Here is a 13,750-nt window from a genome sequence, read left to right on the forward strand (position 1 = left end):
CATCCACGAATGGATCATCAAATCAACTGAGAACACGTGTAAGGAATACGGTTTCTGTCTTAGTTTCGGTTTCCTGGTGGTGTTAAAGTGTGCGGACTTGTCCATAATATACGTTATACACCACAACTGCTGTAAAAAGAAAGAAAGATTTTATATATATATATATATATATATATATATATATATATATATATATATAAAGAGCAGATGCCTGACATACGCATGAACCCAACGGCCCTGAGGCTGGAGCGTGGTGTCACTGAAGACAGCAGAAACTCCATTACACACAAGAAAAGACAATCTGCATCTTTGGTCAAAACTTAATGAAACTGAAAAGGAATAGTTAACCAATGAAATAAAACAGGGTGCTGTTGTTCTTTCTTCTTTCCAAAACACAATTCATTTTAGGGGGAGCGGGGGCGGAGGGACGGGGGGGGGGGGGTGGTCTGAATTTACCAATAAAAGATCACGTTAAAATTCAACCTTGGAAAAAAACATTATCCGCGGAACAAAGAACTAAAAAAAAAATCTAAACATTTTTTTTCCCTACACTCCACTTTCGATACGTGATCTATATTTTTCTCACCAGTAGATACCGACATGATATGGGGGACCGTGATATTTGTCTCGAATGAAGCGGTGACAAAGATCAACATGTCCACACACACACACACACACACAACACACACACACACACACAATATCCCAGCACTTGAAATGACAGAACCTGTGGCATGTAATCGTAATGACTGTTTCAGTATTAAAGGTAATAAAAATCAAGGTAAAATCATGAAAGTTCAATACCATCTTTAAAGGAATCAATAATATTTGCTTCCAACCTTTTTTTCAGTTTGAATCATACTGGTGCAGGCTTCTACTGTTCGAAGTTGCCATTTTTTTTAAAGGATAAATGGAAATTTCTGTAGCTAATTAGTTTTTTCCTTCTCCTCCCTGTTCTCATAACACAAGAGTATTATTGTTTGTTGTTGCTTTCTTTTCCATAAAAAGCCACCCTTCGTTTTCAAGCGGAAACGACATGGGAATTTTTACAATTAAAATGTTAATGACTCATGAATACACAAGACACTCAATCACCAGCCTTCACACACATCTCCATACATTCAACCTTTTGTCCATGAGCAATTTATGTGAACACCAATGCTGTATCCAAGATCACACACATATAATAATATATATATATACAGCAATTCATTTCTTATCTGGTTTTAGCCAGATACACATACAACATACACAATTATACCACTCGAAATTTGTTGTAACTGATTTCGTTTTAAAATGGAACCTGTTTGATAAAAAAAAATAATAATAATATGCTTTTTGCTCGCATAAAACAAACCATACCCGATTCATTCGGTTCGTTACAATCAACAGTTTGGGTGACAATCAATTAATCATCACGACACGGTAGAGTTTTAGTCGCCGTCTGTTTGTTTTTTTTCCTCGCAGCCCCCCCCCCCCTCCCCCGTACCCCCCATCCCCTCACTCTTCCCGCCCATAGATGACAAGTAAAAGAGCAAGAAAAGCTTCAGCATTGCCTATGCCCCCACTGAACCTGAACACAGATCCACACACGACTCCTGATGCACGTCCACACAATGGACCACATGTCAACGTTGGTCATTGCACCATGAAAAAACACAACCGTTCAAACATAATTAAGTTAGGATCAATGGGTTTCATTGGTATCCTATGCGGGGAACTACAGACGTCAAGGATAATATATAATTATCATAATCATGTATGGCGTGATCATGGATACCCGGGCGTTCCAGATCAGGAGAACAGAAACAAAAGACACACGAAGAACCTCGGCTGGATTATGATGAGTAGGCTACACAAGTGCACACGTTCACGATTTTTTTGTTCATTTGTGCTGCAGTGATGTGGGTGGAAAAGTGTTGGGGGTTTTTGTGGGGTTTTTTTTTGCTTTTTTGTTTGTTTGTTGTTGGTTTTTTTGCCAAGATCTGGAGGAAAACCAGTCTCTGTATGTGTACTATCTTTTGTTGTTAATATTGAACAATTGAAACACCACGATGAAAATACAATGCAACACAGTTGCGGTCCTTTATGTCTTTAGTTTTCGACGGGACTGACTTCGCCACCTCTACAGGAATCAGAAATCTCGTGAAAAAAAAACTGAACGGTACCAAATGTAAAGAGTATGAAGGTATGGGGATGTGTGAAGACCAGTGCTATCTGCACTCTGAGTATGTCCTATGAATGATTTCTATGTGGATCATGCTCCATTGCACGTATACGTCTACAATGGTTGACTTTGCTGAGATTAAGCTGCGTAGCTCAGTACATACATGCACACTTGGTTTTTCTTCTTATGAACACAGAAATCACATGTGACCCAGTCGTCAGTGGTAAAAAAAAAAAACACCAAAAAACTACACTCGTTACGGGAAGTTCTTCACACATATGATGAACCTGGCAAACCGTTCGTCACTCTCTCTGCTAAGTGTCGGGTTTGGGTTTGTTTGTTTTTTCTCTCCTTCTTTGTCTTTGATGCTAAAACCGCGGAAGTCAAAAGTATATATCCAGATACAGAGGTAGTAAACCGAAATTTCGATACAGAAAAGAAAACTCGAGTTATTTCCAGCACGGTGCTCTGCTCACTGTTGTGGTTCCTTCGCTCCTGGGCATCCAAAAAAAAAAAAAAAAAAAAAAAGAGACTTGTTAAAATGCACTCAGTAGTCAGCACGGCAGACACACAGACTATCCATCCATGCAGGGGACACAAAGGACCGCCCACACGTCAACCCCATCGGCAAGGTCCAGGCCCACAACCTTCACCCTCCGCCCCTCCCTCCCTCCCACACACATGTCGCGCGCGCTAAGACCACCCGAAGTCCCGCCCCACCATCTGATACAACTTGGCGTTGAAGGGCCGGTAGAAGTCCCTCAACCTCTCTATCACACGAGGGTCCACGTCCGGGTGTCTCCTGCCTTTCGTCTTGCCCAGGCAGTGGGGCTTGCTGTGGTTCTCGGGCGACTTGATGAGGCAAGGGAAGCCGCGGGTGGCGTTCAGGTAGAAATGCTTGTCCGTGACGAAGGGCTTGAGGCCTAGGAAGGCCTGCACCTCCTTCATGACCTGGGCGGGGTCCTCGATCAGCTGCTCCCCGCTGACGAAGTGGAACTGGTCCCGGGGGAAGTACTTGAACCAGCGCTCCAGGTGCTTGGTGTAGACGCCGATGCGGACAGCGCCCCACGAGGTGTTGACGATGCCCAGGCGGTGGTCCAGCAGGGCCATGTCCTCGAAGCGCTTCATCTTGCCCTCCCGCTTGCTGGAGGCCTGCACGTAGTCTGAGATGGCCCTGGTGACGGGGTCTCGGACCACCACCAGCAGCTTGACGTCACGGGACATGGCCTGCACGCGCTTGGGCACCTCGCGCGTGATGAAGTAGCTGGGGGTCTTCTCCATCGTCAGCTGGCCCTCCTGGGTCGGCGGCATCAGGGATCTGCGGCACAGGAACAGAAGAAATATATGTAGCGCGTGTGTATCTCTCTCTCTCTCTCTCTGAGTGTAAATAAAATGACAACAACACTAATTATATGCAAAAGTATTGATGATGATGATGATGATGATGATGACGACGATGACGATGATTGTGGTGGCTGTGAAGAGTCTGTGAAAAGTCGCAGGGGCACAGCACACAACTGTTCCCCAGATTCCACAGCTCTGTCAGTTGTGTGCCAAAGATTGGGTAGGTCTCTGCAAAGGATTTTACCTACAGTCTGCAATAGTTGTCAGTCCATCGTGTTTTGAGTGTTTGTCTGTCTGTTGGGTTTGTTTCTCTCTCTCTCTCTCTCTCTCTCTCTCTCTCTCTCTCTCTCTATATATATATATATATATATATATATATATATATATATATATATTCCTCTCCAACTCCCTCCCTCAATATTTCTTTGGAGGGGGGACTCACTGTTTTAACAAGGTCATTGGATCATGTTACGTGGCCAGTTGTAAAGACTGGATCAGAGCAATGGTCCCAGACAACGCTATTGAACAGTGTAATCACTTTTCCACCAGACGTTCCGGAACCTGATATCAGTGGCTTGAGATCACTACCGTGTTCTCTCTCTCTCTCTCTCTCCCTCTCTCTCTCTCCCCCCCCCTCTCTCTCTCTCTCCCTCCCTCTCTCTCTCCCACCCTCTCTCTCTTTCCGCCGTGTAGACCGTGTGTTACATTATACCACAGACTGATGAGTGTGGGTCTGTCTATATAATCATACGATATATTTTTGGTCCAAGAACAGCACGCGCTATTTGGGGAAGTGAGGAGGATGGTTGTTTACGACGAGAGGATCTCTTCTAAACACCACAGTATGCTCAGGGCATCAAGATAATATAAAAAACGCAGGTTATAAATATCGCAGGTGAGGTTCAGAGGCGTTTTTCTTTTCTTCCCTCCCCCCTCCCTCCCCCCACTTTTTTCATACTATTTATTTTCGCTTTAATGAATTAAGAATGATTTAATTAAGGCAAGGTCGTACCACTGCCGTCTCACTGAGGGAAAGAAATAGAAGAATAATGGACAGGAGAGAGAGAAAAAAAAGAAAGAAAAAGAGGGGGTTGTGGGAGGTGAGGGTGGGCGGCGGGGGAAGGCGGGGGAGAGAAGAATCCAATCCAATGCAGGCATCTTCAAACAGAAGGAACGATCTGCCGTGCCATCCCAGTAATGATGATGCCAATCCTCTTCAGCCATCAAGGAGGATCAAAAGAGAAGCCCAGCGGACGGCCGCCACAGCGCTGTCGACCTGGCAGGAAACGATCTCTCATTGTTGGGGCGGGCAGTGCAGTGCAGGGGAGGAGGTGCAGGCGGTTCAGAGCTAGCCACTAGTGTTGACACGATTGTTTGTTGTTGTTTGTTGTTTTTTCCTCCCAGGCGCCTGTGTTCTACAGGCTTTTTTGTTGTTGTTGTTGTTGTTGTTGTCTTTTGGTCATTATCGTATTATTTCCAAACTGAATTTCTTAACTCAAGTCCGTCCGAAGTGACGCAAAGCAACAATAGAATCACACACACACACACACACACACACACATACACATATATATATATATATATATATATATATAGGTCTGATAATTATACTAGGGGTAACCTTTTTGGACTTGTTGGCTCCTGTTTCCCTTTGTGTGTGTGTGTGTGTGTGTGTGTGTGTGTGTGTGTGTGTGTGTGTGTGTGTGTGTGTGTGTTACTTTAATATGTATCTATCAGTACTCATTACAAGGAAGACAAAGCATCAGAAATGATTTCAAAAGCACAACAAAAGGAACAGCTGATGAAATAAAGAGCCAAATTAACACAAGAACATCACCAAAAAATAGAAAAAAATAATAATAAAATGAATATAAAAAAAGAAAGAAAAGTGGACCTTTGGGAAATCTTCCACTCACACAGCATACACATATACATCTCTTTGTTATTTCTGAGCTCAGTGACCCCCGAAATGTCAGTACACATGCAGATGAGCTGAGGGAACCCACTGAACTAATAAGCAACACTGACCTGTAGCAACAAAGAACCGGGGAAGAGGGCGGAGGGGGGGGGGCGCGCACACACACACACACACACACACACACACACACACACACAGTGGGCGTATCGACCAGTACCCAACCACCCGTCTCCATCTCCCAAACCCCACCCCCCTTTCCTCCCCCCCCAACCACGAACCTACTAGCGGTGCACAGAAACATCGCATAACCGCCAGGACGCCACCCCAAGTGGACTGGCTGTCAAGCCAATCTGACATCAGTGGTTGACGCTGTGCGTGGTGACGTCACACCAGATCACGTGATTATTGGAAAACGGACACTGATTCTCATCTGGGGTGGAAGTTAATTGGGGTATACTGCGATGATCCCGACCGGAGGTGAGGGAGCTGGGAGATGGAGGTGGAGGTGGGGGGGAGAGGGGGAGGGAGGGAGTCCTGATGGGCTATTGTTTGGTGGTGCTGGGTTGAGTGAACCACTGTCTACACCGTGGTTTGATTAATTCCTAATGAACTCTTTCTTTTGTGACGGCACACGCGTACTTTAGTTTTCTGGGAAGGATGGTTTTGGTCTGTACTTCTGGCAAAATGGTCATCTGGTAGAAGTACAGTTCAGTTCAGTTACTCAAGGAGGCGTAACTGTGAGTAGAAGTGTGCTAGAAGTAAAGACTTTGAAGGACTGGTGTATTTCCACACTGATTTGTAGTTGTTGGTTTTGTTTTTTTTTTTGTTGTTTTTTGTTTGTTTGTTTGTTTGTTTTTGTTTTTTCCCTTCTTTCTCTTTCTTTATTTCTTTAAGCTATTGTAGACTGTCGAAAAGTCTCCAAACTGTTCCCTGGCTCTTGGAACACCAAGACATTGCAATATACTTTATGTGCACTGAAAGCTCACGTGGAAAAAAAGGTGTTAATTAAGAGTATCGCCTCGATAGTCACTTCGTTGTCTGACGGCCAGAGCTGCTTCGATGTCTAATTCGATTGTTTCCCCCACTCCATCCGCCACCACCATCACCTCTCTCTCTCTCTTCTATCTCTCTCTCTGTATGTGTGTGTGTGTGTGTGTGTGTGTGTGTGTGTGTGTGTGTGTGTGTGTGTGTCTCCACGCTGTAATAATCAATGGATCCCCCCCACCTCCGCCCTCCAAGAAAAACAAAAACAAAGTCTTTCACCTCTTTCATTTTGTTGAAACCCGTCTCTGTACCGGTATTCATTTATCCGTTTCCTTCTTTCATGAAAGAAGAATTAATTACCCACTGACAAAAAAAACAACAACAAAAAACAAACACCTTTCCTCTCGAGAAATAGCGACACTTGACTGGTGCAGCTATGGCGAAAAGATTTCCTTCAACAGGGGTGTTACGCTGCGCAGGAAAATTTATATCATACGTGTGACAGCCATAACGCCAGCGAGAAACAAAGCTTTCAAGTGTCATAAGTGGACCACTCTGTCCGGTCGGCACGATCAAAGCATCTTATACTCCCCCCCCCCTCCACCTCCACCCCCGGCCTCCCCTTTTATCTAATTCCAAATAAATCTTCGCCTGGGTCCTTAAAGCTTCACGATTGATTCGACTGAGAGTCGTGTGTCAAACGCCGTTACCTCCGTACTTCAGGGTATGTTTTGCAACTCTTGTCAAGTGGTTTTAGTTATCGCACGATCTCCTAAATCAGTTCACCAGAAACGAATTCGTTCCTGCACAAAGGTCAAAATCACGTACTTTTTTTTTCTTTTTTTTAAACAACGACTTGTGCACGCCAGACCTTGTGCACGCCCACCCTTCCCAAGCGGATGTGGTGTAGCAAATATGGATTAGTGTGCACGTTTGATACCTGACTGAAACTGAAACTAAAGCTTGTGGATCACGTTCGCTAGCGGTTTGCGATTTGTCAATGGTTAAAGAAAGGTTTACGGTTTGTCAATGGTTAAAGAAAGGTTTGCGGTTTGTCAATGGTTAAAGAAAGGTTTGCGGTTTGTCAATGGTTAAAGAAAGGTTTGGGTTTGTCAATGACATTGTTAAAGAAAGGTTTGCGATTTGTCAATGGTTAAAGAAAGGTTTACGGTTTGTCAATGGTTAAAGAAAGGTTTGCGGTTTGTCAATGGTTAAAGAAAGGTTTACGGTTTGTCAATGGTTAAAGAAATGTTTGCGGTTTGTCAATGGTTAAAGAAAGGTTTGGGTTTGTCAATGACATTGTTAAAGAAAGGTTTGCGATTTGCCAATGGTTAAAGAAAGGTTTGGGTTTGTCAATGGTTAAAGAAAGGTTTACGGTTTGTCAATGGTTAAAGAAAGGTTTGCGGTTTGTCAATGGTTAAAGAAAGGTTTGCGGTTTGTCAATGGTTAAAGAAAGGTTTGGGTTTGTCAATGACATTGTTAAAGAAAGGTTTGCGGTTTGTCAATGGTTAAAAATAAAGGTTTGTGGTCTGTCATTAGTTAACCCCCCCCCCCCGCAAAAAAAAAACAAAAAAATACCACCAAAGTATCATTGCTTTTTACGGCCATGTGGACCGTGATTCCGTATCAGCTGTGTCAGGATTAGGCAAAATATCAAAATGAAAAATAAAACAAAATTACTGCGGACATGTTTTCTGCGAAGTATGAGTTATTTCCTTCTGCAGTGTCTCATTAAAAGAGGTGGCTCAAAGGTCTTATCAATGGTTAATAGCCTACCATGCTGTTAATTGGTTCCTCTGGCATTCCCGGTAACGGAGAAAAGGCCAAGGTTGAATGCCCCTTCCTCTCGCTCTCTCCCTCTGTCTGTCTCTCCCCCGACCCCTCTCAGTCTCTCTCCCCGGTGGGTTTTTAAACACATGGTTTACCTTGTTTGTTCGTCTTTTCTTCTTCTTCTTCTTCTTCTTCTTCTCTCTCTCTCTCTCTTAACTAAACGTAAACTAATGGAACACACACACACACACATATATATATATATATATATATGTGTGAGTGCGTGTGTGTGTGTGTGTGTGTGTGTGTGTGTGTGTGTGTGTGTGTGAAATGCAGTTGTGCTCACTCCATCTCCCTCGTGAAAAAAACCCTCTCGTTTCGTTTCTCTCTCTCTCTCTCTTTCACACACACACACACACACACACACATTATATATATATATATATATATATATATATATAAACACACATATATATCTGTATATACATATATATATATATGTGTGTGTGTGTGTGTGTGTGTGTGTGTGTGTGTGTGTGTGTGCTGAGAGAGACAGACAGACAGAGAAAGTGAGAGAGAGAGAGGGGGGGGGGGGTGGCGGGGTAGGGGTGAGGGGAACAATCGAATCAGCCATATTAAAACAAACACTCGCCCTGTTTGCGCACACGACTCGAGGTGGTCCAGTCACCTTGTAAACGTTCTCACAACCCCCCAAAAAAGACGAACTCCGAATAAAGCTATGCACACAGCCTCACCCCCCCCCCCCCGTCACCCCCCCTCCCGCCCCCACACCCTTCCTCCTCCACTCCCCTATACTTGTGTCCTCATAGCCACAGTCAGACGCCACCTAAGTCTGTGTGGTCCACAATACAGACGCACGCTGTTCCCATGCTGAAGTGCTTCAGGCACTATCCCCCACTCTCTGCTACCAGGAGCAGCAGAGCAAATACTGGAGACAAGTGGTAGTAGCAGCAGCAGTGATAGAAGTAGTAGTAGTCGTAGTAGTAGTAGTAATAATAGAAGTTGTGGTAATAGTCGTTGAGAGAGAGAGAGAGCGAGAGACAAGAGAGGGAGCGGGCGGGGAATGGTGAGACAGAGAGAGGGAGAGAAAGAGAGCGAGCGAGCGACAGAGGAGAGAGAGGGAGGGAGAGAGAGAGAGAGACAGAGGGAGGGAGAGAGGGAGTTCGGAGGTGGGTGGTGGGGGTGAGGGGGTGGGGGTGGGGGCTGGGACAGACAGAACAGACACCAATGTCCGAACGCAAGATTTTCTACAGAGACAAACACTCTACAGACATACACACACACACACACAAACACACACACATCTACACACACACGCAAACTGAGCAATCAATCTACTTCTCTTCCTATTACCTCCATCCCCGCCTCCTACTCTCTTCACCCACACTCACTCTCCATTTCTCCCCACACCCAACCCCCACCACACACACACAGACAGACAGATAGACACACACACACATACACACACACACACACTTCTTCCCTGATGTCCTACTGTGCCAAAAACATAACACACTTCTACTAATTTGTTGCAGGATGGAATGAGCGATGGTGGTGGGGAAACAAAGAGAGAGAGAGAGAGAGAGAGAGAGACAGAGAGAAAGAGCTAGCGAGAGACAGAGAGACAGAAAGGTGGGATTCAGAGACGCACACAGAGACAGGAGGGGGAGGTGGGGGAACAGATACAGAAAGAGAGAGAGAGAGCGAGAGAGAGAGGGCGAGAGAAAGGGAGAGACAGAGAGGGGAGAGAGAGAGAGAGAGAGAGATCGAAATCGAAATCGAAACTTTTTTTTAATGAGGGAAAAGGAGTAGGCACTTATCGGCCTGTTTTCATCCTACCCTCGTAAGGAAAATGTATAAACTTGTCTTGGGGGAAGAAAGAGAAGAGAAAAGAAGAGAGAGAGAGAGAGAGAGAGAGAGAGAGAGAGAGAGAGAGAGAGAGAGACAGACAGACAGACAGACAGAGAGAGAGACAGAGACAGAGAGAGACAGAGAGAGATGGAGGCAGAGAGAAAGAAACAGAGAAAGCGGGCAGAGAGAGAAATAAAGATAGAGATAGAGAGAGAGAGAGAGAGAGACTAAGAGAGATACAGAGAGACAGAGAGAGAGATGCACACAAAGAGAGACAGAGAGAGAGAAAGTGGAGCAGAGACAGAGACACAGAGAGAGAGAGAGAGACAGACAGAGAGAGAGATGCACACAAAGAGAGACAGAGAGAGAGAAAGTGGAGCAGAGACAGAGACAGACAGAGAGAGAGAGAGACTAAGAGACAGACAGAGACAGAGAGATGCACACAATGAGAGACAGACAGAGATGCACAGAGAGAGAGAAAGGGAAGCAGAGACAGAGACAGAGCGAAGAGGGCTGGCTAATAAGCAGTAAATCTCTCTGCACCATCTCATTCGTTTAGGGGTCGGGGCAAGACAAGTCTACGGGGGTCGCCGGGGCCTGTAAATGGACTGCCATCTACCGCTGCTGAAAGGCGAAGAGGACTAACTGGACTCTCTCTCTCTCTCTCTCACGGAATGGACAGGAGAGGACGGGTTGGGGAGTACGTTGATGAAGTGCTTGTGTGTGTGTGTGTGTGTGTGTGTGTGTGTGTGTGTGTGTGTGTGTGTGTGCTTGTGTGAGTGTGCTTGTGTGTGGGTGTGTTGTGTTGTGTTGTGTTGTGTTGTGTGTGTGTGTGTGTGTGTATGTGTGTGTGTTTGTGTGTGTGTGTGTGTGTGTGTGTGTGTGTGTTTGTGTGTGTGTGTGATGAAATGTGTGTGTATGTATGAGTGTGTGTGTGGGGGGGAGCGGGGGGAGAGAGTGGCGGGCGGTGAGGGGCTATGGGTAAAATGCAATGTGTGTGTAAATGTGTGCATGTGTGTTGAGCAAGAAAGAGAGCGAGAGAGACAGAGAGACAGACAGACAAACAGAAAAAGAAAGAGAGTAGGGAAGTGGGTGTGTGTAAGGTCAATACAATATTTGCTGGTGGTTCAGTGAGGTCAATACAATATTTGCTGGTGGTACAGTGATGGTGATGATGGTGATGATGATGACGACGACGACGACGACGGTGACCAATAATATAAGAAAAAGACCAACAACACGAAGGAATAGTCTAAATTAATCAGACCCAGGACCCCCCAACCCTTAAACAAAAGAAGAAGAAAAATATATATCCAAGGCTACATCCACAATCCACACACCTTCTTCACAGCACCCTACCCCCCCCCCCCACCCCCTCATTTCCCATCATTAATACCCCTCATCAAGAAAACGAGCAGGCCCAAAGCACCGGGTTTTGTCCCCCCCCCCCCCCCCCCCGGTCTAGAAGCAGAAAGGACAAAGACGTCTTCAACAGACCTCCACCACCACGACACTTCAGAGGTCCAGCCAGCCAGAGACCGGAGCAAAACATGTAAAGTCCTTCCCTGGTCCAGCGTCCCGGCCCCCTCTCTCTCTCTCTCCCCATCCACTCCCCCTCTCTCCAAGAGGTCGTCAGTCCAGTCTTGTGATTTGAGTCTTGGGTCACTCATTGGACAGTAGAAGTGTGTCAAGGGTGGGGGTAGGGTGTGTGTGTCGGGGGGGGGGGGGGGAGGGGGTAAAGGATGCAGGGAGTAGGGGTGGGGGCGAGGGGAGGTGGGGGGGGGGGTCAGTCGGTATGAAAATGAAGAAGAAAAATGACTTGTGTACCTCCTCTCTCTTCTCCACCCCCCCTCCTCTCCCTCTCTTTCTTTCTCCCTCGGAACCAGCAGGTTCCTCCCTCCCTTACCCCCTCCACCCCCCACCCCTTTTTCCTCTTTCTCTCTCTCGTGACAGATCCTTGTGGAATCCAATTAGCACTGGGCCGTGAAATGGTCAACTGGCGTGGATGGGGGTGGGGGTGGGGGTGGGGAGGTGGAAGGGGGAAGGGGCAAGTGGGGGGAGGGGGGGGGAGTACTGAAGGGGCAAGACAAGGACTTAAGAGTTTGGGATCGGGGAATGGAGAAACGTGGAGGGGGTGCTGGGGGTGTGAAAGGGAGGAACAAAGGAAGGAGGAGTAGTGAAGGAGAGACGTGGGAGAAAGTCTGCATGGGTGGGGGGTAGGGGGGAGGGATTGGGGGGGGGAGGAAGGCTGAGGTAAAGGGGAGGGTGGGGGAGGGACGACAGAGGTCAGTTGTTGCTGTCAGTAAATCATTTGCGGGGCGATGGTGATGATGAAGATGATGGTGGTGGTGGTGGTGATGGTGAAATGAGAGGTCAGGAGGGAAAACAAAACTGTGTGTGTGTGTGTGTGTGTGTGTGTGTGTGTGTGTGTGTGTGTGTGTGTGTGGTATAAGTGGACGGGAGGGAGGGGGGTGGGGGTGGTATGGTGGAGGAAAGAGGGGAGCTGACTTCAGAGGGGGGTGGGGGGAAGTTGGATTGACGAGGGAAGAACAGTTGGCAAGGCACTGGTTTCTCCTTCCGGTGTAGGGTGTATGTTACAAAAAAAAAGAAAAAAGAAGAAGAAGAAAAAAAAAAAGACACAAAGGGCATTCGGAAGCAAACAATGTATCTTTCTCTCCCTCCCTCCCTCTCCCTCATCCCATATCCCTCCTTCCTTCTGTGTGTGTGTGTGTGTGTGTGTGTGTGTGTGTGTGTGTGTGTGTGTGTGAGACAGACAGACAGACAAAGACAGACAGAGAGACAGAGACAAATAAGACGCCGATACTGTGATTTATTCTATCTCTAGAGATTTTCTGATTTTCGTCTTCTTCTTCACACTTTTTTTTTTTTTTTTTCGCCTTGCATATTTGCCTCTCTCTCTCTCTCTCTCCGATTTTCACCTTCAAGATTTATCATTTTGTCATCAGCACGTGCCCCTAAATTTAGATACAAGCGATCCGCTCGAGGGAAGATATTCTTTTCACCCTGCTAGAAAAAGTATAGAGTAGCACATTCCTCAACTATCACCCCCACCCCCCCACCCCCACCCCCTCCCCCAGGCCTGCTACTGTCTTTCCGTTGCTTCCAGCCTAACTAAACGGTTAGACGCGCAAGAATAAGAGAGAGAGAGAGAGAGAGGGGGGGGGGGAAGGAGATAGCATATACAGGGGCTTCTCAAAGAGAAACTGTTAAAAGGCTCCCTTATCATCTTCTACTGTCTGTCTAACTACTGTTTTCAGCTGCGGGCGTTACTGTCTCTTTTATCTGAAGTGACGAAAGATGTCCACGCTACTGTGTGGGGCTACTGTACTGCTTCTTATAGTGGCTGGTGGCTGGTTTTCTGTGTCTGTTGTGTGTATCTTTTGACTTTTATTTTGTCTGGGTTACGAGTTTCGCTGGGGAGCGGCGGGGGAAGAGGGCAGAGGAGAGAGTGTGAAGGTGTGAAGGTGGGGGGTGGAGGGGTTGGGGGAAGGTGAGCCCTGCCGTGCTTTGTGTGTGTGTGTGTGTGTGTGTGTGTGTGTGTGTGTGTGTGTGTGTGTGTATGTTCCTAAAAAAATATTTGTCTCCAAAATCGGTTTTTAATTTTTGTAATATGCTCAAAGGAGGCAAAAAAAGTCATTTTAGCTGTAAGTAAGATGATTAGATTTGCAAATGTT

The 13,750-nt window shown here is 46.2% G+C and overlaps 1 protein-coding gene across 1 annotated transcript in view; it reads right to left on the minus strand.

The window, feature by feature from the left end:
- Positions 1–687: 687 nt before the first annotated feature.
- LOC143288613 (heparan sulfate glucosamine 3-O-sulfotransferase 6-like) overlaps positions 688–13,750 on the minus strand; it is a 156,495-nt gene continuing 143,432 nt past the window's right edge. The window contains exon 3 of the mRNA XM_076597303.1: positions 688–3,485. Within this exon, the coding sequence (XP_076453418.1) occupies positions 2,861–3,485 (625 nt within the window). The 3' untranslated portion in view covers positions 688–2,860. The remainder of the gene's footprint in view (positions 3,486–13,750) is intronic.

Source organism: Babylonia areolata, chromosome 1 (assembly GCF_041734735.1).
Source record: "Babylonia areolata isolate BAREFJ2019XMU chromosome 1, ASM4173473v1, whole genome shotgun sequence".
In the NCBI taxonomy this organism is placed as follows: Eukaryota; Metazoa; Mollusca; class Gastropoda; order Neogastropoda; family Buccinidae; genus Babylonia; species Babylonia areolata.